Source organism: Xenopus laevis, chromosome 4S (genome assembly GCF_017654675.1).
Source record: "Xenopus laevis strain J_2021 chromosome 4S, Xenopus_laevis_v10.1, whole genome shotgun sequence".
Lineage (NCBI taxonomy): Eukaryota > Metazoa > Chordata > Amphibia > Anura > Pipidae > Xenopus > Xenopus laevis.
In genome coordinates this window covers 94718201-94746194 of record NC_054378.1, presented here as the reverse complement: position 1 = coordinate 94746194, position 27994 = coordinate 94718201, and the positions used below count along the sequence as shown (strand labels likewise).

Genomic DNA, 27994 nt, shown 5'->3' with positions numbered 1-27994 from the left:
AAATCGCCGGCGGGATGCCACTCTGAGTGCTTTGTTTTCCGAAAATGCCTCACAAGGAAACTTTGGCCGACTTCAGAGAAATTAGTTGCCCAAAGAAGAGGTGATTTGTCGCCGGGCGACTAATCTCCCCGTATCTCCACATGTGTCTCTGCTCTTTAAGGGCTGGGACACACTGGGCGATTTGGGGAGATTTAGTCGCCTGGCGACTAATCGCCGCGACTTTCCACGACCAATCTTCCCCTCTCTCTGCGCCTGGCTAAAATGAAAAATCGCCTGCGCTAATCACACGCGGCGATTCGTTTTCCGAAGTCGGCCCGAAGTTTCCTCGTGAGGCAACTTCGGGCGACTTCGGAAAACGAATCGCTGCGTGTGATTAGCGCAGGCGATTTTTCATTTTAGCCAGGCGCAGAGAGAGGGGAAGCATTCGGGGAGAAAAGTCGCTGCGATTAGTCGCCAGGCGACTAAATCTCCCCAAATCGCCCAGTGTGTCCCTACCCTAAGGCAACGGATATATTAATATAATATTTGTTAATAGTCCACAGATGCTGCTCATAAAACAGTTTACAGTCTGCACCTTAAATGACATGTCTCTGGGTTAAATTAAACCCATATCACCTCCATGCATGAGATTATCTATATATAATACACAAAAGCCATGAATATCCTGTAAATTATATCCTTATAAACGGTGAGTTCTGATGTCATCAGTTATAAACGGTGAGTTCTGATGTAATTTCTGTCACATGACTCACTGAAATTTGTGTATTATAATAAATAAAGTACCCCCAGTTGCAAAATATGAGGATATTAGAAGTTACCTCGGAGTTCCATGACCTGTATAAAAACACTCGGCCTTCGGCCTCGTGTTTTTATATGGTCATGAAACTCCTCGGTAACTTATAATATCCTTATATTTTACAAGAGGGGGTACTTTATTCACTATATATTAGAATCAAATTATAGACCAAACCCTGCAGTGCTTTTAAACGGCAACTCTCTCTTTATTTGGTACTAGTTGCACATATTTCAAGACTAATGGGCAGATTTATCGAGGGTCGATTTGAAAATTCAAATTCTCAAATTTTTTTTTATGTTCAAAACTGTCAAATTGGACTAGGGAATTATTCAAACTCGATTTTAATTTTTAAATAAATTCTAATTTAATTTTCAAGATTTATCAAACTCTGGCCCTTGAAAAAATTGAATTTGACTATTAGCCACCCAAAACCTACCGAATTCATGTATAAGTCAAGGGGAGAGGTCCACTGACCAATTTGGAGATGTTTGTAGCTTTCCTGTCATTCGATTTTTTTTCGGAGAATTTAAATTCAAATCTAATAGAGTTTTAATAAACTCACATGAATACGAAATTCCACCTTTGATAAATGTGCCTCTAAACACTTTTTCAAGTGTTCACTAGAAACAGAGCTAGTCTCGAAGTATGTTGTTTAACTCATCCCAAATAAAAGTAGCTGCAGTTTAAAAACAGTGTAAAGTCTGGTCCATTATTTGGTTTTCATAAATTAAAACAAAGTATATTTCTGATGAACAATCAGATAACAACTGAACTAAAAAAAAAAAAAAAGGTTTGTAAGCTGAACAACCCCTTTAAATCACTATAATAAACAAATATATTGGATGGCGAGGTCCAGATGGCAACTCACCTGTAAAACTATTTGCCTGTTTTCTTCAGGAAGCTGGCTGCTAGGGTTGGTCAGTGTAAAGACTAGTTTTGTTCCTGCAGAGTTGTCTACTTTCCCTTCAATGCCACTGGACACAGGACCTATTAAAAGCTGTGGTTCTTGCTGGCAAATAATAGCCGTGTTAAGCTCCTTTTTCACAATACTGCTTGCCTTTTTATTAATGGAGTCAACGGTAAGGGGTAGAGGCTCCTGTTTCACTGCAAGAATTAAAGCTTGCTGGTCATCGGTACTGTGTTGCGGTGTCCGTTTCTCCTGCTCAAGCTGCTGTCTGAGTCGTTCCACTAACTCCTGCTTTTGTTTCAGCCTCTGAGTCAACTCCTCAATCTGCCTGTCCTTCTCACGCAGCATAAGATCTTTGTCTCGAGCGTCTGGTGGAGACTTCTCAGCTGCAGGATTTTGCTGAACTTGCTGGGTGACAGGACATGCAACGGTCTCGCCTAAAGCATCGCTGATCATTGAGACCTCGTCCATGCTGACTACAGACACTTCTGAAGGACAAGGTGATCCAGGTGGCGTTGAGCTGGTACTGCAGAGCTTTATGGGCTCTCTTGTAGTAAGACAGGAGCTGGAGACAATAGGTACTACCTCAGGTGGCTTTGCCTGCTGCACTGGTGTGGGCTTTGCAGATGCTGCTGTGGCTGTGCTGGGGTCTTGTGATGCCTTTAGCCTCTCTATAAGGTCAATCTTGGTCCCAGACACAGGAAGTCCACGATGTTTTAACTCCAGCTTCAGCTCCGCTACCTGAATACGAAAAAGTAAATAAGGTATACACTGTAGAATACATTGCATAAACTAAATGATCATTCTTGTGATTGAAGGAATCATCATTTGTACCGGACAACTATATCAATTAGCTAAAAAGTATTTCATTCATATTTTTTTTTATTATATTTGTCAAATTAGCAAAGTTGACATAGCTGTTACGTAGAAATGATGATCCCTTCAATTACAACAATGACCCTTTATACAAATACTATCATCACAAAATGCGTCTCCTCTTATATAATATTGTACAGACTTCTGTAACAAAGTCCCATTCTTTACAACTACACATTCTCTTCGCTGCTTTCCTTTTCCATGTGCTGGGAAGAACTGCATGTCAAAATTAAGATTAAAAAAAAAATCTCTTTGCTTTTTTGAAAAATTATTTCAATGCAGGATTCCGCTGGTACACAATAACAGAACAGTATTAATTGATCCATTTAAAAAAAAAAAAAAAAAAAAAATTATATATATATATATATATATATATATATATATATATATATATATATATATATATATATATATATATATATATATATATATATATATATATATATATATATATATATATATATATATATATATATATATATATACATACATACATATATATATATTTTCCCTGTGATAGAATCCCTTTAAGTATGGCGTCTCCTGACAATTCAAAAATAATTTTCATGGTGGAGTACAGATCATCTATATACAACTAAAGATACTGCTCCTGTTCTCCATGTTCTTGGCACTAGGTCCTAGGCACAGCTGAGTTAAGGTAGAAACCAAGCCTGTAAGCAAGTGTGGGGAAACAGGAACAACAGGACAGCTGCTCCACCTAGGAAGAGATATGAGGAGCAAAATGACCGGGGCTTTCCAGTAGCACAGAACACAGTAAGGAAGTATTTGGAATATTCATTCTAATTTGTGACTGATCTCTTTGTACAGTGAAACCTAAATCTTTTAGATTCTAATGTGATAAATATCTCTAGAACAGACTTAATGACTTCCTCATGCCTCAAATGGTTGGAAGGATTTAAAACCTTGTTTCTAGAAATGTTATGTGTGTCTACAGGGAATGTCCATAAATCTATCTTCTGCACGCTAGGCTAAAACATTTATTTTCATACAATTTTATTTTGACGAATCAAAGATTGAACAAGCCCAACCCACTGTACAGAAAATAGGTAGGAAGCCTATAGATACTACTATTTTACGCAGGGGGGGGGGAGGTATTTTTGCGCCTAGGGGGTGGAATTCTCCTTTAATAACATTGTCCACAAAATGGCTCCTACGTACTTGCTATAATTAGGACATCCCAGACTGAAGGAAGCAAGATTCAAATAATTTATACAGTGTAATTAAAGTTAGTTTTGCTTGACTAATGTGATATAATATGATTTGGAATATTTTTATTGGGTGATGGGTCCCCTTTAAGGATGTTGCAGAGTGGGAAAGTTGGCACAAGAGCTTGCATTATTTTAGCTAAGGATTTGACTAAGCCCTACTAAAATGCTCAGGATCTTAAATGGAAAAAAGGCCTGATTAAATCCAATTCAAACAACCCACGTGACTAGATTGGAAATTGCTATCCCCCCCCCCCTTTTGGTCATGGTTTGTAATAATTTGCATATGCAAATTAATGTGTGGATTTGGTTTGTAATAGGGGCATGTTTACTAACATTAGAGATAAATATCTGGAGAGATTTCTGGAGATGTTGCCCATGGCAATCAATCAGCAATTAGATTTAAACTGCCACCTATAAAGAAAACAAAAGCAAAGATTGGTTGCTATGGGCAACATCTCCAGAAATATTTATATCCAATGTTAGTAATCATGCCCCTTAGTGCAAAATGCATCCCTCAAAAATGAATGCCTTAGAGCTGCAAGTTATCAAAATGGCATTTTGGGGTGGGAATGAATGGACTTCTCAAACTCCTGGAATTCCGCAGCTCACTTGCTGAGGTTGAATATGCAGAACCACTAAATGAGTGAAAATGCAAAACATTAAAATCAATCCTTAGTTGGGCCTAATCTGTAATAAAGATAAAAACAAGATGCCTACCTTCATCTCATCTAAATTGTGTGGCAATGGCCCAGTTCTTCCACCAACTGCTACATTGCTGTTTTGCCTGGTTATTGTTGGTGTGGCCAAGGTGGAAGGGGCAACTGTAGACATGGAGCGCACTGTGGTAGTGCTGGAGCTGTTTGTGTTCTGCTGGTCTGGCAGAGGCCTGAAATAAAAGGGAGCATGTGCCATGCATTTACTTTACTTTGCAAATTGTAATTTGAGAATCAGAAAAAGTAATATGGCATTTTAGTTTATATAGAGAATACCGTATGTCAAAGTTATTATAAAAGACCAAAGCTATTAATTCACAGTAAAAACAGGCAGTGCCTTTTACATATCACTATGCTTATCATACTGATGTAGAAGATCTGATGTTCAGGAGACATATGCTGGAATTGGCTCCATTATACTTCAAGTATTCATTAATGTTCATTCATAAGAAAGCAAAAAGCAGGAGGGTGAACTGATGGTAAATTTAGTGAAATAACTTCACTCCCTAGCAAGACACTGGAAATTGAAGAATTTCCAGCTTTCTAAACCAGTTCCTCCTTCCTTTTCTTAAAGGAGAAGGAAAAGTTAAAACTAGGTGAACTTTATCAGAAAGGTCTATATACGGTAAATACACCAGTAAACCCTCACAGTAATGCTGCAGAGTCCTCTGTCAAAAGAAACACCACATTTATTTCCTTCTATTGTGTATACATATGACCTGAGTGAGCAGGGAGACTCAGGAAGGCAGTGATGTCACAGCAAGCTAATATGGCAGCTGCTATCCTAAACAAACAGAGTGTCTAGAGCGGTTTAGTCAGGTATAGAAAAGCATTCTAAAGAATAAAAATGGCATTCTAACTTGCACTGTTGTGGCTAATGTAACTGCCTTGGCAGCTGTCCTTCTCCTTTAAATAACAAAAAACATAAGTAGCATTCAATAAAACAGAGGATAGTTTCCAGCCTGTGCTTTTAGCATTTAACTATGCTATTGTATAGAAAACTCACTTTGGAGGGGCAGGGAGAATAGTTTGGTAGTTGTAATGCTGATGTTGCTGTTGGTTTATGATCTGTAGCTGAAGGAATAGTTGCTGCTGTTGTAAGAGTTTGGCATAGGAAGAGTCCATGGCTGGAGTCCCCTTCTGCTTCTGATCAGGTGGAATATACTGATGATACTTCAGCTTCTTCACCTTGGGCTTGGGCTCTTTTGGTTTCTTGATGCGCTGGGACTTTTCAAAAGATGGTTTTGGTTGGCTTTGCTATGGACACAAGGGAAAGCATTTTGTTAATTTTAAAATGTAAAAATCTGAAATAGATCAATACAAAAGTACGTTTTCCACATTGTTGTTACAACAATGTGGAAATAAAGAAAGCCCTGATCCACCAAAGCATGCCTGTGAGTCACTTTAGCTCTGATGAAAGTTACTGAACACGTTAAAAATGTAAAATGACAGCTAGCAAAACAGGCAGTATGTGCAGAGATGATAAAATGTATTTACCAGAGAGGAGGGAAAAAACCATACCCCAAACAATACAAACCCCCCACACTCTCAACAAAACAAATATCCCCCTAAAATAGAAACTGTAAATGGAAAGTTGTTCTTATATAGTATCTCCTATATGCTCTTTTTGGTGGTCACATTACCTTTACTAGTGCTGGCAGAGATTTGCAGATAGAGGCAGTTAGGCCATTGCTGATGGTTTTTGCGGTGCTCTGCAAGGAATCTTGGTTAAAGGCGTCAGTGCCAAACTGCACACAGGAAAAAGCCTGCGAAGGGGAGACATGGATGTGAGACATAAGGCATGCTGTACATTACATTTAATACATGGAATATACTCATTTTGATTTATAATTGGAAGTTTGTGCTTTTTTTGGGAACACAAACATGTGAGATTAACCAATATAAGACCATAGCTATGACACCTGTACACAAACAGGAATAAATACATCACTATAATGGACCCAAGTCCTTCCTGAGAAAATCTTTTGTGCAGTTTAATCATTTACAAGGAGCTCAAATATTCTACTTGTAATGAAGTTATCCATATTGTGGGCCAATACTGTTAGCATGGATTTTGGCAATTCCTTCCACGCAGGGCTGATCCTATCAAATGTGGGGCCCAATTGGGACCATGTTGGCGGGGCCCCTAGACAAAGTGTTGCTGGCTACTGACACACCAAGTATTTAGGAAAATAAGGGCATACAGGCACAAAATAGAAAGGAAAGGGGCAGACAAGGTAAGAGAGTGAGAGGGATAAAATAGGGGCACATAATAGGGGCACACAGGGTAAGAGAGAGAGGGAGGAAATAGGAGAGTGGACTGGGTCAATTAGTTTGGGGCAGGCTGGGCAGATTCAGCTTGAGAGCAGGCTTGGTTGGATTGGGGGCAGGCAGGGCCTATCAAGGTTGGAGGAAAGCTGGGCCTATGAGAGTTGGGGGCAGGCTAGACCTATGGAGTTGGAGGATAGGCTGGCTTATCAGAGTTGGGGGTGGGCTGGACCTATGGATTTGGGGATGGGCTGGACTCTCAAAGTTGGGGGCAGGCCAGGCAGCATCATGTGCTGAGGAAAATATTATCTGTGCTGCCCTGTGGTGCGGGGCCCCCAGAGGTGCAGGGCCCTATTGGGCCCAATTGGTCCAATAGGCCTAAGGCCGGCCCTGCTCCCACGTGGGATTTCTCCAACATGCCAAAACCCAGAGGCAGCTTTGCTGTATATGTGCACATGTGTGATAGTTCCTACACCTGTGAAACTTACAGGTTATGGTTTCTAAGTACAGTTGTGTTCAGAATAATGGCAATCTAACATCACTAACCTGATCAATCACTGGTATTGGTATTATTGGTATAAATTATATTTCTACATGGCAAATAATTTAATAGTAGGTGCAGTAGAGAAATTGAAAACAACAGACCCAACAGTCATGACATCCATGCTGCTGACTGTGTAATTGAATCATTAATTGAGGCTTGTTCAAAATGATAGCAGTGTGGAGTTCAATTAGTGAGGTCATTCATTTCGTGAAAAAACAAGTGTCAATTACAGCCCTTATTTATATAAGTTTTTTTTTTAAAAAAAAGTTGGTGGTCAGGGCCCCCGTACAAGTTAAAAAAAAAAAATATTGGTCACCAGGGCCCCCCTATAAATTAAAAAAAAAAATTGGCACCAGGGCCCCCCTTGCAAATTAAAAAAAAATTGTGGCCCCAGAGAATATTTTTCAAAAAAACTTTGGTGGCAGGGGCCTATAGAGTATTAAAATAATACATTGGAGACAAGGGGATTAAAAAAATTAAAAAAAACCACATTGGTGTTCAGTAGAACTTGTGGCTTCAGGACTTTAATTTCGTCTGTTTTCGTGACTTTGGGTCTTTTCGCCGGTTCAGGACTTCAACTTCGGCTGTTTTTGGGACTTCAGGTCTTTTCGCCGCTTTGGGACTTCAGGAGAGGCGGCACGGCTTCAGCTCTGTCAAGAGGGGCCCGGCTATTTCCCAAAGTGCAGCACAGCCGGGCCTGGTACAGCAGTACCTCCTGATGGCAGCCCTGATCACTATATGGGGATGTTTCTCATACTATGGCGTTGGGCCTATGTATCAAATACCAGGGATCATGGGTCAGTTTCAATACATCAAAATACTTGGAAGAGGTCATGTTGCCTTATGCTGAAGAGGAAATGTCCTTGAAATGGGTGTTTCAACAAGACAACGACCCCAAACACACCAGTAAACGAGAAACAACTTGGTTCCAGACCAACAAAATTTACGTTTTGGAGTGGCCAGCACAATCCCTGGACCTTAATCCAATAGAAAACTTGTGGGGTGACAACAAAAATGCTGTTTCAACCAGTTCAACCTGTTTTCCAACCAGAAAATGGAGAATAACTGTAGTGTAACAGGTGCCAGAAGTTGGTTGACTCCATGTGCAGCAGTTCTCAATAACTCTGCTTATACAACTAAATATTAGTTCAATGATTCAAAGGAAAGCAAAACGTTTTTAGTTTACATAAACTTGATGTAAATATATGCACTGCTGCTAATCATTGAAATGATACAGCTAACATGACTTTGTCAGGAGATCCATCAGACAGAACCAGGAAAATTGTGTGATAATACACACACACACACACACACACAACCCTGTTGCTTAGAATCACTGTTTGCCTAAAGTAAGTACCAGCACAAAATGTTCAATAATTGCTAAAAAGAGTGTCTGTGCATATCTGTGCCAGGCATTGTGCTGTCATGGGTGAAACACAGATGGTTTGTGCAGTGATGAATCTGAAGAGGTAAGCCTTTGTAATGGGTGTGGCTATTCCAGTGTTTCTAAGTAGGGCAGCCTGAAAAGCATAGCGTGCATGCACTGTACTAGTAAAACTATCCAACCTGAATATGGCAGGTAGGAGTAGTGTCTTAATTTTGCTAAGGGCGAGGCAGTGCAGTAGTGAGCTTTCACCTGCAGATAACACATTCCAGTTACATTGTGGGTGTTTTCACAGGAAGTGGAGACTTAATTTTTACTTTACTTTAGTAGCATGGATTATTTTAGTACTGTGAAGTAAAAACACAGATGTAGGGCTGGACTCAAACAAAGAACATAGAGAAAACCAAGTAACTGTTTAAAGATAGCAGCATCGTACAGTATATACACAGAATGGGAAACATTGAATACCCAAAAGACTAATAATAGACTGCACCAACCAACGGAAATCTTCTTAAAAGCCTTTATTAATCTAAGGGTTCTGACCAGGGCACCAGCAGACCAACACCTGTCTTTTATCAAGCTTGAAAAAGATTAGCTTGACCGGTGTTGGTCTGAAACATTGCTGGTGCCCTGGTCAGAACCATTAGCTTAATTAAGGATTTTAAGAAGATTCTATTCAGTTGGTGTGGTCTATTATTAGTCTTTTGGTTATGCAGATGGACGGGCCATCATGTGACCTGCACCCATTACTGGTATGAAAAAATAGGTGCTGACAAGTTTGTTGTGTAAACCTCCACATCTTACATGGCTTGGAGACAACGCTGGTATCTGGGTTGTTTCACTAGGCCTGTTTTCTATAGGTGATGGTATGGATCCCTGGGACTCCTGGCTTGCTGGTTGTTCAGGAGAAAGAGCATCACTGCTGTCCTCATCGAAAGAAGAGTTGTCTACCACCTCGGGATAATCCACATCTGCTAAGCAGAAGGAAATGCCACACATTTACTAACAAAAGCCAATTAGTGGAAGTTTTGTTAAAAAAAAAGAGAAAATGTCTAACAGGAAAGTGGAATAATATATTCTGTTGACATTATTAAGCTTTTCACTTTGCATTTTGGCTAGATGAATGGCAAACTGTCAGATTTTATATAATTCCGTTCATGAGTACAGCCTCAAAAACTAGGCCCAGAAATGCGGTCAGGAGCATTGTTTCTCTAAATGCACACTCATAGCACATTACATTACATATACTTATTCACTGCACACAATGCTCTTCTATACTTAACTTTTAAGCATCAATCAAAACACATAAAAAGCTTACAGAATTTTCTGCTTGACAAGAGCCGATTCACATTGCATAATGGCGAAAAGATAATTAAAATATCAATATTCCTATTCTTTTTTTTTTTTTTTTTTTGCATGACATCACTTCTTTACACTTGTTGTTAAGACTAAATATAAATTCAAAGGAAAGTAAAAAAGCTGGCTCATACATTTGTCTGTAGAACATAACGTGTGTTGCCCTGTGCTTGCTCACCAATGATAACTTCTTTTAGACTAGTTTCCACTGGAAGAATGTTTTTCACCACTAATTCCATGGGACCTGGGCGCTGCGAAATCTTTTCATTGAGGTCATCAGCCAACCGTGCCCGTTTCAGTTTTATCTGCTTAGCTTGTAAAGAGGGTTCAGCGGAGGTTTCTGCAGAGAGAATCATAGTAGTCAGGATTTCATACACCAAAGTCTAGAGACTGCAGAGGGTGCTTGTATCAACACACAGGACCCACATTCATACAATTCCACTGAAGTTTCCAATCACCACTGCATAAAATTGTGCTATGCTGCAATGATGTGAGCAAAACTTCATTGAAAGCGAGTTCTGTATGCACCGGCATCAAAAGTTACTTGTAAAGTTTGGTAGACTGCAGTTGCATATAAAGTGCAGAAAATGAAGAGGCCTCTAAAACACAATCATTCAATTTAGAGTGCAGATATTTTCAGCATTAAGTGGGTGCTATTGCTTTAAGAAAGCGGTCATACCAATATGGTAAAGTGGGACTCTGAGGTAGGGAATCAAAATATGTTTAAAATTATGTTCAGCAGCTGCCTTGCTAATCCCCACCCATCCCTGGACCGCAAGTATTTAAGGATATGCCACAAATAAAAAGTGCCAATATAGTAGGAGAAGCAGCTGTGCATGCAGAGCAATTTAGTAAAGATCCCAAAGCTCATTGCATGCCTTTAGATCTGCCTTCAGTGGGCAACATAAATCAATGACAGATAGGGTGAGTAGGAATGCAGCTTTATCTTTACCTCACAGATATTTACACAGGGATATTTGGTGCAATATTCGGAGGATTGTCACACAGAGCTGGTTTCCTTCTGGCACAAAAGAAGTTTGCTGCGTATTGTCTGGATGCATGGAAGGGGCACCTAGCTTTCCCTCCTAGTTTACTATGCATAACTGCACTCTTCCAAGGTCGGCAGAGAAGCGATGTGTAGCATACTGAACTGGGCTTGCACTTACTTTCATGCACACTGGATACACTACACACTTCTGCAGCTAAATGGTTTTATTCTGTTGAATTAAATACTAAATAACAGTGTTCTTCTGCAGCAGCTTAGAGGAAATAATTTGTCTAAGGGTAATGCCAGACGAGTAGATTCAGGGAGATTTTGACGCCTGTCGACTTATCGCCACGTCTTTTACGCGACTATCTCCCCAAACTGCCTCAGCGTCTTTTCCTCATAGGCTACAGCGCAAAATCGCCTGCGCTAATGCACACGTGGCGATGCGTTTTCAATAGTCGCCCAAAGTTGCCTCAGTGAGGCAACTTTGGGCGACTATTGAAAACGCATCGCCGCGTGTGCATTAGCGCAGGCGACTTTTCATTCTAGCCTATGGGGAAAAAACGCTGAGGCAGTTCGGGGAGATAGTCGCACAAAAGACGTGGCGATAAGTCGCCAGGCGACAAAATCTCCCCGAATCTCCTCGTCTGGCCTTACCCTAACAAGTAGATCCATTTTCTCTTGCACTCGCTTCAGAATATGGCTGTATTAAAAAGGTAGTTGTGTTGTGAAGAGAAACAGTAAGCAAATGTACTATATAAAGCCTCTGCACAAGTTTGTGTTGAGCCAACTATGGCCACAGTAATATAATTTGCTTAGCATGCAAAATTTTGCTGTTTTTAAACTGTACATAGTTTGTATCTATACTGGTTGTATTTTATAGCTGTGCTTGTTCCTCATGGAAACAAAGTTTGGTGCCTCCTAGAGCAGTATACCTTGGGAATATACCCTAAATAGAGGATAATATCATGTAATTGCTGCTCAGGATCTTTATTAGTGTAAGCCCCAGTCGGACAAAGCATCTTGTAGTGCTCGGACAGGATTTTAGGTGAGCCACAGCCAATACAAGTCTCTATAAATATTAATCTTGGTAACGAAAAAAATATTCTACTTGCACCTCCTAAATGTATTACAGTGGTTATCAAACCCCCTTTGGAGATCCAACTTTTGTTCAGGGCACCACTTCACCCCAAATCTCAGCCTAACTGACCTTGCAAGTGCATCTAGCTCAAATATATCTGACCCTAATGGGCCTTTATGCTATGCTCCACTAGCCTCTGAGGAATATAAGATGATAAAATCACATTAATACCAAAAAATATATTTTCCCCCTTGTAATTGCAAAAGTGACTTGACCAAAAGAAAGTTTCCCAGAACTACAGTACTCTATAGAATATTACATAGGGCTTTCAGACATGTAACATTATCTTGGGTCATTATTTTGAATACAGTATCGCTTTAATAGGTTGTTTCCATTTACCAGTAGAAAAGCTGGCTAAATAAGGAAGGACAGTGATTTTTGTCAGGATCTTCTATCGTCCTGGTTACAAAACAATGTAAGGCAAATTTTAAAGACACAATCAACAGCTCTACCTTCTAATATGTGCATCCTAACCAGCTCTGCACGCTCAGGTCGGGATCGGATCTTGCGCTTTAGGTAGTCTTCAGTCTAAAAATGCAAAAAAATAAGTAAAAAATAGATTTTAATGGTAATGTAAGCAAAGAGATAAAAATGCTGAGCACATTTGTTTGTAAATGTGCCCCAGTAAATAGGAGTAATGGAATATCAACAAACTACACAGTAACTTTCAAGCAATATGTGAAAGCACCCACTTCTAACATTTGTCTCTGTATAAGGAAATAAATATATATACATACATTGCATATATAGAATATTAGACAATGCTTTGATAAGCAAGGAAGTAATATAAGATATGTTAACAAGGCACTAGCAAAAAATCAGCAGGTTGCTAGACCTGGAACAAATACAATTAAAGCACTAACTATAATATATATTGATGAGTGAAATTTTTCACCAGGTTTGGCTGCGAAACAGATGCCCATAGACTTCAATGGGTGAAAAAAATTATTGTGCATCAAGAAAAAAAATGTTACAATACATTTGGAGAATTTTTTTGCCGTTTCACAGGTCAGATTCGCCCATTACTAATAACTATCTATCTATCTATCTATCTATCTATCTATGGGTGCAGCATTTTGGTCCTGGAGATTCTCCTCTCAACTTACCCGTGCCCTCTCCAAGCTACGCCTCTGTTCATGAAAAGCTGCAGGACTCTTCAGAGCTGAAGAAAAACACAAAATAACTTTTACAAGCTCATTTAACCATGTAATATTAAATATCCGTTACTTATATATAGTCTTAAAACATTTGCTGGCATTTCCTAGAAGTAGGGCAGTTCCTCCAACACTCACACACAACATGAAAATGTTTAGTTGCCAAGAACTGCTACATTAATTCAATTATCTTAAATATATTGTTCAGAAGTAATTACAATACAAATGTGTTTCTGGTATGTTTTACTGCAGCAAAAATTGTAATGTTTTGTACAGTTATTTATGGTGTATAAAAATGGCTATAAAGAAGAGAGATCTGGAGAATAAGAAGCTCCACCAACCACAGGCACACACCCATAACTGACACACACCACTTCCTATGTGTGAGCTGCAGGTTTTATTAAACATTTTTTAGGTGTGTAGGGCGATACTTTTCCAGAAATGGTTTAGGAATACACATGGATTGCCACTATATGTGCCTGAGTGACATGATTGTTAGGGGTATAAGTGCTGCAGCTGTATACTCTGTACTCTACATATACTCTGTACTATAGAATTATTAAAGGGTTGATTCACATTCAAGTTAAGTTTTAATATGTTATAGAATAGCTTATTCTAAGCATTTTTTCAATTGGTCTTCATTATTTATTTATTATAGTGTTTGAATTATGTGCTTTCTTCTTCTTCGGACTCTTTCAAGCTTTCAAATAGGGGTCACTCACTGTATCTAAAAACAAAGGCTCTGTAAGGCTACAAATGTATAGTTATTGCTACTTTTTATTACTCATATTTGTATTTAGGCCTCTCCTATTTATATTCCAGTCGCTTATTCAAATCAGTGTATGTTGGCTAGGGTAATTTGGAGATGAGCAAATGGATTGCTGAAATTACAAACTGGAGAGCTGCTGAATAAAAAGCTAAATGACTCAAAAACCACAAATAATAAAAAATGAAAACCAATCTCTACATCATACTAAAAGTTAATTTAAAGGTGAACATCCCCTTTAATGGCTATACCTACTCCTCTTGTCCAAGGGTTTCCATTACAGATACATAGCCTTCCTGGCTAAAGGTGGTAGGACTTCAGATCAAGCTTCCCTTGGAGGTAACAAGGTTACAGATATAGGATTCTCTAGTAGAGCAAATGACCCCATATGAACTAAAAGATCGGCTGTCACATGAATAAGAGTAAACAGTCTTGCTACATTAACGTTAGTACTGATAAAATCGCAAGAAATAATGTTTCTGTGTTTGTGTGGTTGCATGTACTGCTGCGTGTATGTGAACGTGACTGCCCAACAATCCTGGCTGATATCTATATACTATAGTAGACATTATTTTGTTTACCGATATAATGTTTGAAAATCTTATATGCCGACACACAATATCTGCCAGTGTACAAATAAAAACGAATCTCCCAAAAAAGCTTTCCTGCCGGCTAGAATCTAAATCGCCGGCAGGATGGCACTCCGAGCGCTTCGTTTTCCAAAGTTGCCTGACAAGTAAATTCAGAAAACAAAGTGCTCCGAGTGCCATCCCGCTGGCGATTTAGATTCTACCTGGCAGGAAAGCTTTTCTGGGAGATTAGTCGCCCGAAGAAGAGGCCATTAGTCGCCGGGCGACTTAATCTCCCCGAATCTTCCCGTCTATCTCTGCCCTCAGGGCACAGGAAAACAGTATTTCAGAAAAGATCAAGACTGGATAAATGAAAGGGAGGAGGAAACCGAGTTAAAAGATGACCGCACATTTTGTTTTTACTGTTCTTTTGTAACCAACAGCATTTGGCTTTTGCAATATAAAGCCATTTTCCCTTAAAAAGGGAAGGGGGGTGGCACCTTGTGTTGTACACACCAGCAGCCAAGAAAAGTCAATTACAAATATTTAAGATGGTTTTGCAATACATTTAGTGAGAGTTGGGGGGAGGGATTACGTATTTTAGCTTTAGTACACCGACAGGACTGGCACTTGGCCTATGTCTGCACACACAGAGCAGATAGTGTGTGAATGTGCATTTTCACTTTTATATGTGGATCAGCTATTCCTGTACCTGTGTTTAGGGATTAATCACCCTGCAATTAATCTCCACTAGCACAGGCACCTAATCTCCTACAGATGCTTTCCCACTGGCAAATTGGCCTGGAGAAACACACAGCCAGAGTCGGATTGGTGTGCCCAGGGCCCACCGGTGGCCCCCTCCGGAAGCCCCCCCCCCCCCGCAGTAGTCACGGGCACACCTGTGTTTTAGAATCAACTTGCCTGGAAAGGGAGGTCGGCGACTGGGACAGCGGACTTGGACACAGAGCGACTTGTAGCAGATACTTGCCACCAAAAGATACACTACAACTATTATTCTCATCCTATACAGCACATTCATTTTTCACAATGCTTTAGAGATCATACTTCGTTCACAACAGTCCCTGGCCCAGTAGAGCTTAGTTTCAGGAAAAAGGGAACACTTAAATCTACCAACAAATCCCTGGGTTTCCTCAGTGAACAATGCAGAAAGGTTCTATTTACCTGGTGTACTCCAAAGAATGAAAGAAAGAATAGACCAGTCGTATAAACATACCCATATGTATTTACATACATACACACACATCTATCTCTCTATCTCTCTATCTCTCTATCTCTCTATCTCTCTATCTATCTATCTATATATATATATATATACACACACACACACACACCATTTCTATATTTTCAATTGCAAATTTTATGGTATCTATTATCCGGAACAAATGGGATTAAGGAATTTAGATTCCTTAGATTAGATTTAGATTATATTTTAAATCTACTAAAAAACATTTATACATTAAAGGAACAGTTCAGTGTAAAAATAAAAACTGGGTAAAAAAGCAAAATAAAAAAATGTTTGTAATATAGTAAGTTAGCCAAAAATGTAATCTATAAAGGCTGGAGTGACTGGATGTCTAACATAATACAACACAACTTCCTGCTTTTCAGCTCTCTAACTCTGAGTTAGTCAGTGACTTTAAGAGGGGGCACATGGGACATAACTGTTCAGTGAATTTGCAATTGAATTAGCATTCAGCTCAGATTCAAAAGCAAACAGTCATGACCCATGTGCCCCCCCCCTACCTTCACTGATTGGTTACAGACTGGTAAGGAAGTAGTGTTCTGGCTATTATGTTAGACATCCAGTCACTCCAGCCATTGTAGATTATACTATTTTTGCTAACATACTATATTGAAAGAAAAATCATTTTACACAGCCTACAGTACTTATCCAGTTTTTATTTTTTACACTGAACATTTTCTTTAAGTAAACCCAATAGGTTGGAGATCAAATACCTATATCTATCTGTAAGCCCCTTGCTATTCTGGTTCTGACTACTGAAACAATGTAACAGAAGACAGATGATTAATGTGAAGATACATGAAAGAACATTGATGGACATGCGTTGACTGGGGGAAAGTTGGTTTCTGCTACATTGTTTTCAAGAGTCCGAATCCACACAGCAGAAAAACATATTACCATTAGAAATTTGTAATAAATATATTTTGGAACACAACACTAAATTACATTTTCTTTCATTAGAAAATATTATTTGAGTTAACATTTCCTTATAATCTATTTTAAAATTCAGAACTCCAAAGATAATTTGGTCTCTTATCTGTTTCCATATTAGCTTTCTAAGGGTGGTGGCACAAGTAGTGTTGCCCATCGACAAATCTCCTCTTCTTCAAGCGACTAATTTCCCCAAAATGCCTTCCCACCGGCCAGAATGTGAATCGCCAGCGGGATGGCACTCGGCTCACTTCATTTTTGGAAGTCTCACAAGGAAACTTCGGAAAACTGAAGTGATCCAAGTGCCATCCCGCTGGCGATTCACATTCTAGCCGTCAGAAAGGCATTTCGGGACTACGTGTGCTACCACCCTAAGGCCATGGCCACAATATAATATGTAGGGCAGGGGGGTAGGGTTTTTTTTTGTATTAAGGGTTTGTTTCTCCTTTAAATGTAAAGGCATGCACAGAGAGTCTTCTTACCCTAAGCACTGTGTTTTTGTTTGTTTACATGCAATTGAAGCTACTCTGTTTGGTCCTTGCTAGGTGGATTATTAGAATACTAGTGCACAAAAAGTCCCCTGCATAATGCTTTCCTGCTAACAAAACACAAGATGAGGGGTGGGGAATATACAGCATACCAGGAATATAATAAGTATACACTACGCAAGCACCAAACATGGAGTAGTTTCAGTTTCGTTGTGTCCCCCGTTTAAAATAACAAAATAGATGTTTTTACAATTAAAACAATAGGCAAAAAGTACAAATATTTAGATTCATGAAAAGCCCCTACAATTCCTATGTAACCAACAGAATAGCACAAGCGATTCAGATTCTAATTGAGTATAATTATGTGGCTTGACAGAACCACTGAACTCTTTTCAGTCAGCCATTTTTTAAAAAAACACAAGACTTCGTGATTCTGAGCAGTGACAAATGTGACTGCTATAAATATACTCTTGATTTCTTAAACAATCAAAGAACCATATTGCCTGCTGAGTGAGAGCTTTTGAGACAGCCCACCTTTATACCAAGCAACACTATAAAGAACTTCAAATAGAAACTCACGTGGCATTATTCCTTGATTCACCAGCTCTTCTCGTGTCCTCCTCTGCTGGAGCTTGAGCTGCAGAACTGAAGCAAGAAAAAGAGAATGTTCAATATAGTACCATATTTTTGATGCAGCTCCCACAGCCTGTTGCTGGCTTTCCATCTACATATTATAAGTGTAGTGACTTCCCCACCCTCATTGAGATAGCAGAAGTGGATCCCCTATTGCAGTTTCCGTCTCTGTGGGTGCTAGAGGAAATTGCAGACAGGCTTTTAGTGCGAGATAAAGAAAAAAAGAAACTTCATTTATACACACATTTCTTTTACAAAAAAACAGCACATACCTATTACTAAGCCACAAAGTAAGAAGGAAACATCTACAAGCATAAATGCAGCAAGTAACACCTTTTGCTACTTTTTGTTGGGGTCAAACTAATGTACTGTGTAAGTGCAACTATAACACCCGGGACACTGAAAGTATCTAGTCCACTTCATGCCTTCAATGTTAAATAAACTGCAGTTATCCATACCTCCAAACATTTGAAAATTGTAAAGAGGGACAAAAACAACAGTGTGTTGAATTTTGACCACTCCTATTTTGTGGCCACACCCCCCTAATTACCACATTCATTTTACAAAATGTTGCAGGTTATGAAAGACTGAATACATTTCTGGAAGTTTTGGGTCATGTTTTATGTGATATAACAGTTTTGCTGATGAAACTGAAATTGCCTATTAGGGTGGTGACACATGCTAAGATTACCTGGGAGATAATTCGCCCAGCGATAAATCTCCTCTTCTTCGGCCGACTAATCTCCCTGAAAAGCCTTCCCGCCAGCTACAAAACAAATCACCTGCCAGATGGCACGCTGAGCGCTTCATTATTCCTCATGAGTAAACTTCGGAAAACAAAGCGATCAATAGAAATTTACATTCTAGCCGGCGGGAAGGCTTTTCGGGGAGATTAGACGCCCGAAGAAGAGGAGATTTGTCGCTGCACCCTCTGCACATGGTAGTGGGACAGTGGGACAATGCACACAGTAATCCGTTTGGCAATTCTCTGTCACCATCAACTTTGCAAAGAAATCCGGTTGATCGCTGGGGGGGGTCGCTTTGGCGGAATGTGCGCTGCTGGGAGACAGGGCTGTAGTTGTGTCTAGGCTTATACTCGAGTCAATAAGTTTTCCCAGTTTTCGTAGGTAAAATTAGGTACCTCGGCTTGGCTTATACTCGAGTATATACGGTAGTTACATTTGTGTCTTTTATTATCTTAAATTTTTACAAAAGTATCCAAGTGCAGCTGCTCAGAGTTCTGGGCTCTCTGCCAAAAAGCCACTTATTTGAATTAAGTTTCAGACACTTTGCATCTTTATTTCTGCAGGAGATCAAAGAGAAAGTCAGAACATTTCAGTAAGAAACACAGGACATGCGGACTGAGCTGTCAAAATTGGGACTGTCTCGCAGAAAACTGAACAGCTGGGAGGTATGGTTATCTGCCAGATTTCCATTGCCAGCACGTTATTGAGCTCCAATTATCACTTCTGAAGTCATGAATCTATACATTCACAGATGTAAAAGATGCATGCATTTAATGGCATAGAATCTATTACCCAAAACAAGGGGATTTTCTGAAATTTGGACCACCATTTCCCAGGGCTACTAAAATATTACAAACATCAACTACAATCTTATTATTACAACAGAGAACAAGCTTATCAGTTTGTGTGTATGTATCTTTCCACTTGCACGGGTTAAATTAGAACTAGTTCAAATGGCAGATAAATTTCCCAACATTTTCCTTTCAATCACTTGCTGAACAGACTAAGCTGTACCCCAAAGGGAAATTTCACCCTAAAGCAAACTATAGCTATATTCCTATCATGAAATTTAACTTTCAAGGGACCAGCAAACATTTAAAAAAATATACAGTATATATCATTTGAATTGGGGTTTTCTTTGGTGCTTAGAAAACACTATTGGTCAATAATCTCTCTCTCTCTTTCTCTCTCTCTCTCTCTTCATAACTTAGGCAAGAAAGCCATACAAAGCAAAACAAGGCAGATTAAAGAGAGATGTGTAAAATGGGTAAGCAACAGACAAATTTCAATTATTGTACAGTTAAGTTGACAAAACTTGCATAAAGACCAGCGACATTGAAGATGATCGTAGAAAATTAAAATGGAAGCAAAAATAGTAGTAGAGGGAAGGGTTTACAGTTAAGGGAGGTAAGCCTTCCATAGATAAGCATTAAAATAAACATTTAATTTGTAGATCCATCTAAAACCAGAGAAGAAGTGGGCACTGCCTTATTGATAAGAAAGAAAGAAAGAAAGAAAGAAAGAAAGAAAGAAAGAAAGAAAGAAAGAAAGAAAGAAAGAAAGAAAGAAAGAAAGAAAGAAAGAAAGAGAGAAAGAAAAAGAAAGAAAGCACAATAAACAAAACATATAATACAAGAACATGGGCACCATACACAATTTCTCGTGAGGCAACTTCGGCGACTTCGGAAAACAAAGCGCTGCAAAGTCGGCCCAAAGAAGGGGCGATTAGTCTAAAACCCCCAGAATCTCCAGGTGTGACGTTACCGTAAGGTAAATTGACCCACAAGGAATTGTGGGAGTTTTTTTAATTTTTCCATTCCAGACCGCTAAAATAAAACGGAGGCATAAACAGTATACAGAACCAAAGGCTATGTGTACAGGGAAGGTTTTCTGCATTGTTAAGACATTTATAACACCTTCATAAAGTAATAGTCTATCTCTGGCAATAAAGATTTTACTTTTCCCTACTCATGTTCTAAACCTATGACAATTCAGCAAGCATTTTAGCAGATTATTCTCAGGAAACATAGTCTGGTTTGTCTGGAAATTACCAAGGTTTTTAAAATGGACCTGCTGCACAAAAGAATCTGGATATAAATCATGTGTCTGCTCACTAACTTCTAATTATAACATAGGAGGTCTTAAAATACAATTGTATGGTTATAATCACTACTATTCATTGTCTTTGTACATTCAGTGTGTGGCAGCATTATGGGAACCATGCATAAGGAAAAGAAAGTAACAACATAGTAATGAATTTTGGGTGAGGGTTTAGTTGATTCAGCATTAGATGTTTTGTTGCTGTAGACCTATCTTTAAATGTCCCAGAAAGATTACAATAGGGCAATAGCACAAACTGCAGAAGAATACCTCTAGGTATCTCTAGGTGTTGTTACATTTTATAGCGCCACCAGCAGGTGGAATCATCAATCTTCTCAGGTGGAGTTAGAAAAGGGGTTTCTGCAATTTGTAAATCAACCTCATCTGGAAGTGTGTAGTTTGGCTAAAGGTGGCCATAGACCTTAAAGGGTTGGTTCACCTTTAAATTAACTTTTAGTATGTTATAGAATGGATAATTCTAAGCAATTTTTCAATTGGTTGTCATTAATTATTTTTTTTATAGTTAATTCATTATTTGCCTTCTTCTGACTCTTTCTGGCTTTCAAATGGCTCTGTAAGACTACAAATGTATTGTTTTTATAAATCATCCTTCTTTTCAGGCCTCTCCAGTCTCCTATTCAAATCAATGCATGGTTGCTAGGGTAACTGGAACCCTACCAGACAGATGGCTGAAATTGCAAACTGGAGAGCTGCTGAATAAAAAGCTAAATAACAAAAAAAACACCAATAATAAAAAACAATTGAAACTTGTCTCAGAATATCACTCTCTACATCATACTAATAGTTCATTTAAAGGTGAACAACCCCTTTAAAGGGCATGTAAATGCAAAAAAATAAAATCCCATTTTTACTTTCTTTACTGAAAAAGAAACCTATCTCCAATATACTTTAATTAAAAAATGTGCACCGTTTTTATAAGAAACCTAACTGTATGCAGTGAAATTCTCCCTTCATTTACTGCTGTGGATAGGAATTGTCAGATGGTCCCTAACTGCTGAGCAGGGAAACAATCATACTTATGAACAGCAGCATAGTTTATGACGATCCCTAAGCAGCCCAGACCACACTGAGCATGTGCACAGTCTTAGTCTTGCAAAGATGCTTAACAAAGTTACAAGATGGTGACCCCCTGTAGCCAACTTTGAAAGCATAAATTATTTGTTTGATTAAGCTTTGTGGTGCAGTAAATTCATGTTTATGTTTAGTATACAAAATACAGCATATCTAGCCTTATTCTATTTTAGACTTTACATGCCCTTTAAGATTTTTTTCTCCCTAATGGCCAATTTTAGTGTGATCCAACAAATCCATCAAATTATTGTGAGGTAAGTGTGCATGGAACGATCATAATTTTTCATCCTACATCGTTCAGAAAATCGGTCAGATTAGAAAATTTTCATCATTCACAGTGAAATGTTTCAATGAAAGTCTTTGATCCACGGAGCACCAAGCCAGGTCGAAGATTAATAAATTTTCATTTTATTGAGGATTAAATATTGTACATGATAGTAAAACACCAACAGTGCATCAAACGCAGTCCATGCTTAACGCGTTTCGTAGCTTCAACGCTACTTCATCAGAAGCATAAACGAACAACTTCCCATAATACCCTTAAATAGTGCAACAAACCCCTTTAGGCTAATTAGAATCATCAATTAAATTAACCCTTAAAAAGGACACCCACAAGTTAAAAACATTCTAGGAAAATGCACTAAATGAAAAGTTTTTTACAAAAATCCACAAAAGGGGTTAAACATGACAAAACATATCACTACCTCCTACAGTTAGAGTAAAAGGGGAGGGAGAGAAAGTACAAATATAAGTACTATAATAAGGCAATATATGATTAGATAAAGTATTAATTAAAACAATGCCAAATATTCTAAGGATATATAAATATACCATTAATAACATTAAATACAAAAGCACGAGAGCTCACACTCCCTATTCAGGCCCCCATAATCCTCAGTGGTTTTCAAATGATATATCCAGAAGGTCTCCAGCCTACTTAATTTGGTTTCATAGTCTCCCCCTCTAACATCTCGCACTGGCTTATCTATGACTTGGAAATCAACCCTTGCATAACCATCATGTTTCTCAACTATATGTTTAGCCACTGCGGATCTAAAATCCTTTCTGTCCACCGCCGACAGATGTTCCAAGAAACGGGTGCTTGCCATACGGGTAGTCTTACCCACATATTGGGATTTGCACTCACATGTAATTAAATATATAACTCCCTTAGACATACAGTTGAAATATCTATTTATCGTATAATTAGCCCCTGTCACGGAACTTGAAAATATTTTAGATGGTGTCACACTCAAACAGGTTTTGCACCTCGTTCTTCCACACTTATATACACCTTTAAATTTAATCCAAGAAGGTTCAGTTTCCCTGGTTTTGGAAGAATATAAGCTTTTAGATATATGCGTGGCTATACTTTTGCCCTAGGAGTTTTGCCCAAAGTTTTTCTCAGTACTGGGTCTTGTAATAAGATCCCCCAATGTTTACGCACACTACTCTTAATTGAGTTGGCATCTTTGCTGAAAGTGGTGCAAAAACGCACCTTTGTTTGCGAAGCATCATGTCCTTTTTTGGATTTGGTTTTGGGCTTATAGTGTAGAAGGGTTTCCCTATCTAAACTTACTGCTCTGTCATAGGCATTTTTTAATATCTTAAAAGCGTAGCCCCTCTCTAGGAATCTATCCCAAAGGATCATGGCCTGATCCTGAAAGGCATCCCAGGAGGAACAAATACGTCTCAAACGCATAAATTGTCCCACTGGGATCCCTCTCAGGCAAGATGCTGGATGCCCACTGTCGGCATGCAAGAGGGTATTGCGTGTGATTGGTTTTCGGAAAAGATTGGTTTCCACCTTGCCATCCTGTATGTAAAACATCACATCAAGGAAAGGTAATTCAACAGAATTGGTCTCATGGGTAAATTGAATACCCCTCAGGGTGTGATTACAATAATCAACAAACATGGCTAGGGATAACTCATCTCCCTCCCAAATCCCTATGCAATCATCGATGTATCTATAGAATTGGACAATATGCCTCTTGAATGGATTATGTTCACTAAAGACAAAAACACGTTCCCACCAGCCCATTACCAAATTAGCATATGTGGGAGAGAAAGAAGCACCCATCGCAGCCCCCCTACATTGAAGGAAGAAGCGACCATCAAACATAAAATAGTTTGAAAATAATAAAAATTTTACTGCCTCTAAGATGAAATCTATTTGTCTCTGCGGGAACATGTTAGTCAACTGCAACCAAAATTGTATTGCGTGGATTCCCACCTCATGCTCAATTGACGAATATAGGGATACTACATCCATTGAGAACCATCTGTACTTTGAATCCCAAACCAAACTTGACATTTTATTGAGACACATAGTGGTATCTCTCAAATATGTGGGTAACTGTAACACCAAGGGTAATAATAATTGATCTATATATTTGGATAAACCTTCCAAAAGGGATCCAATACCAGCTACTATTGGACGGCCTTTCACATTTACCAGTGTTTTATGCACCTTAGGACGGACATGAAAAATTGGTAAAACCGGATTCTCACAAAAGATAAAGTCAAATTCTCTCTGATCTATTACACCATCATCAAGCGCCGACAAAAGTAAAGTTCTTAATTTGGACTGGAAAAACAAAGTTGGATCATTATCCAAACTCTTATAAGTGTCTTTGTCTGACAGTTGTCGCAAAATTTCTGATTCATAGGTAGTAGAATCGAGAACGACTACTGCCCCCCCTTTATCGGCATTTTTCACAATTAAATCTTTATTCTTACCCAAATTCTTTAAAGCTTTTTGTTCACCAGGGCTCAAATTTTTATCTTGCCTATATCGATTTTTCACTGAATTTTTATTTTTATTTTTCCAGTCCAAAGCTTCAATATCTCTTTGCACCAATTTATAAAACATTTCAATATGGTAACTTTTGGATTGCATTGGATAAAAATTCGAACCCTTTTTTAAAACTGTATGTCTTACTGGCAAATCAACATTGTCACCCAAAAAATTCTCATTTTTCAAATCATCAAGTGTTTGTAACGTTACAAAATCCCTAAAATCAAAATCATTTGAAACAGCAGAACCACTTTCCATTTCCTTATTCACATCTAAACCCCCCAAAACCTCTATATCAATTGAAGTTGCATCCACACCAGTCTCATTAGGGCTCTGAGTTAATACATCAGCCTTATTATCATTAATGAGAGAAAAATGCCTTTTAAGGGTTAGAGTTCTAATAAATTTGTTAAGGTCCAAAATAGTAGAAAAAGAGTCACAGTGTATCCTTGGAACAAAATTCAGCCCCCGGGCCAATAAGGACCGTTCATCTTCCGATAGAGTATACGAGGACAAATTAATAACATTATCTGTTTTAGGAATAGAGAGTGTTACCGTTTCATCGCCGGTTCCTCGATTACCCAGATCAACAGCAATAGACCCAACAGATAGATTTCGAGTTACCACCGTGTCCTCCGGTTGTAACCCTTGGATCTCGTTGTGCGGTATCCCGATGGTTCTCCTCCTACCGCCCCTGGTACACTGGTAAATGTGAAAGGCCGTCCAATAGTAGCTGGTATTGGATCCCTTTTGGAAGGTTTATCCAAATATATAGATCAATTATTATTACCCTTGGTGTTACAGTTACCCACATATTTGAGAGATACCACTATGTGTCTCAATAAAATGTCAAGTTTGGTTTGGGATTCAAAGTACAGATGGTTCTCAATGGATGTAGTATCCCTATATTCGTCAATTGAGCATGAGGTGGGAATCCACGCAATACAATTTTGGTTGCAGTTGACTAACATGTTCCCGCAGAGACAAATAGATTTCATCTTAGAGGCAGTAAAATTTTTATTATTTTCAAACTATTTTATGTTTGATGGCCGCTTCTTCCTTCAATGTAGGGGGGCTGCGATGGGTGCTTCTTTCTCTCCCACATATGCTAATTTGGTAATGGGCTGGTGGGAACGTGTTTTTGTCTTTAGTGAACATAATCCATTCAAGAGGCATATTGTCCATAGATACATCGATGATTGCATAGGGATTTGGGAGGGAGATGAGTTATCCCTAGCCATGTTTGTTGATTATTGTAATCACACCCTGAGGGGTATTCAATTTACCCATGAGACCAATTCTGTTGAATTACCTTTCCTTGATGTGATGTTTTACATACAGGATGGCAAGGTGGAAACCAATCTTTTCCGAAAACCAATCACACGCAATACCCTCTTGCATGCCGACAGTGGGCATCCAGCATCTTGCCTGAGAGGGATCCCAGTGGGACAATTTATGCGTTTGAGACGTATTTGTTCCTCCTGGGATGCCTTTCAGGATCAGGCCATGATCCTTTGGGTTAGATTCCTAGAGAGGGGCTACGCTTTTAAAGATATTAAAAATGCCTATGACAGAGCAGTAAGTTTAGATAGAGAAACCCTTCTACACTATAAGCCCAAAACCAAATCCAAAAAAGGACATGATGCTTCGCAAACAAAGGTGCGTTTTTGCACCACTTTCAGCAAAGATGCCAACTCAATTAAGAGTAGTGTGCGTAAACATTGGGGGATCTTATTACAAGACCCAGTACTGAGAAAAACTTTGGGCAAAACTCCTAGTTTTGTCTTCAGAAAGGGCAAAAGTATAGCCACACATATATCTAAAAGCTTATATTCTTCCAAAACCAGGGAAACTGAACCTTCTTGGATTAAATTTAAAGGTGTATATAAGTGTGGAAGAACGAGGTGCAAAACCTGTTTGAGTGTGACACCATCTAAAATATTTTCAAGTTCCGTGACAGGGGCTAATTATACGATAAATAGATATTTCAACTGTATGTCTAAGGGAGTTATATATTTAATTACATGTGAGTGCAAATCCCAATATGTGGGTAAGACTACCCGTATGGCAAGCACCCGTTTCTTGGAACATCTGTCGGCGGTGGACAGAAAGGATTTTAGATCCGCAGTGGCTAAACATATAGTTGAGAAACATGATGGTTATGCAAGGGTTGATTTCCAAGTCATAGATAAGCCAGTGCGAGATGTTAGAGGGGGAGACTATGAAACCAAATTAAGTAGGCTGGAGACCTTCTGGATATATCATTTGAAAACCACTGAGGATTATGGGGGCCTGAATAGGGAGTGTGAGCTCTCGTGCTTTTGTATTTAATGTTATTAATGGTATATTTATATATCCTTAGAATATTTGGCATTGTTTAAATTAATACTTTATCTAATCATATATTGCCTTATTATAGTACTTATATTTGTACTTTCTCTCCCTCCCCTTTTACTCTAACTGTAGGAGGTAGTGATATGTTTTGTCATGTTTAACCCCTTTTGTGGATTTTTGTAAAAAACTTTTCATTTAGTGCATTTTCCTAGAATGTTTTTAACTTGTGGGTGTCCTTTTTAAGGGTTAATTTAATTGATGATTCTAATTAGCCTAAAGGGGTTTGTTGCACTATTTAAGGGTATTATGGGAAGTTGTTCGTTTATGCTTCTGATGAAGTAGCGTTGAAGCTACGAAACGCGTTAAGCATGGACTGCGTTTGATGCACTGTTGGTGTTTTACTATCATGTACAATATTTAATCCTCAATAAAATGAAAATTTATTAATCTTCGACCTGGCTTGGTGCTCCGTGGATCAAAGACTTTCATTGATACAAATTGTTACGCTCTATCCGGAGGCGTGTCGGCGTTGTTAGCACAGCCTAATCTGTTTGGTCGGAGCCTGTTCTCTGGAGTTCGGGTGAGTGCTCTCCTTACGTGCTATTTATTGACAGTGAAATGTTTCCATTGTCTAATTGTTTGCAGGGCCAAGCGGGCAGCTACCCACAGTTTTGACAGCTTCAACTAGACGATATCCCTTGAAATGGTCTTTTTAGTGGATTGCCAAATTGTACATTTAATCATTACAGGATAAGCTTGGTTTTATGATAAACAGAAAGATCTTTAAAAAAAAATCTTAACTATGGCCACCTTAATACTAATTTACAATCTACCGTGACCCTCAGATCTGCTAATCACTGTTGTGTAAGGCCTTCTTCACCTCCTGAATAAATCAGTGTTGATATATAATCTGTAT

General features: G+C 38.8%; 1 protein-coding gene across 13 annotated transcripts in view; it reads right to left on the bottom strand.

Moving 5' to 3' along the window:
- Positions 1 to 27994, bottom strand: part of mrtfa.S (myocardin related transcription factor A S homeolog) — a 68756-nt gene that overhangs the window by 6519 nt on the left and 34243 nt on the right. For 8 of the 13 annotated variants that reach the window (XM_018259481.2, XM_018259485.2, XM_018259490.2 and 5 more), the window contains 9 exons: positions 17953 to 18018; positions 13309 to 13364; positions 12655 to 12730; positions 10252 to 10413; positions 9522 to 9691; positions 6165 to 6287; positions 5528 to 5778; positions 4526 to 4694; positions 1665 to 2444 (listed from right to left, as the gene is read on the bottom strand). In XM_018259481.2, coding sequence (XP_018114970.1) covers positions 1665 to 2444; positions 4526 to 4694; positions 5528 to 5778; positions 6165 to 6287; positions 9522 to 9691; positions 10252 to 10413; positions 12655 to 12730; positions 13309 to 13364; positions 17953 to 18018 — 1853 coding nt within the window. 13 annotated transcript variants of the gene reach the window in all.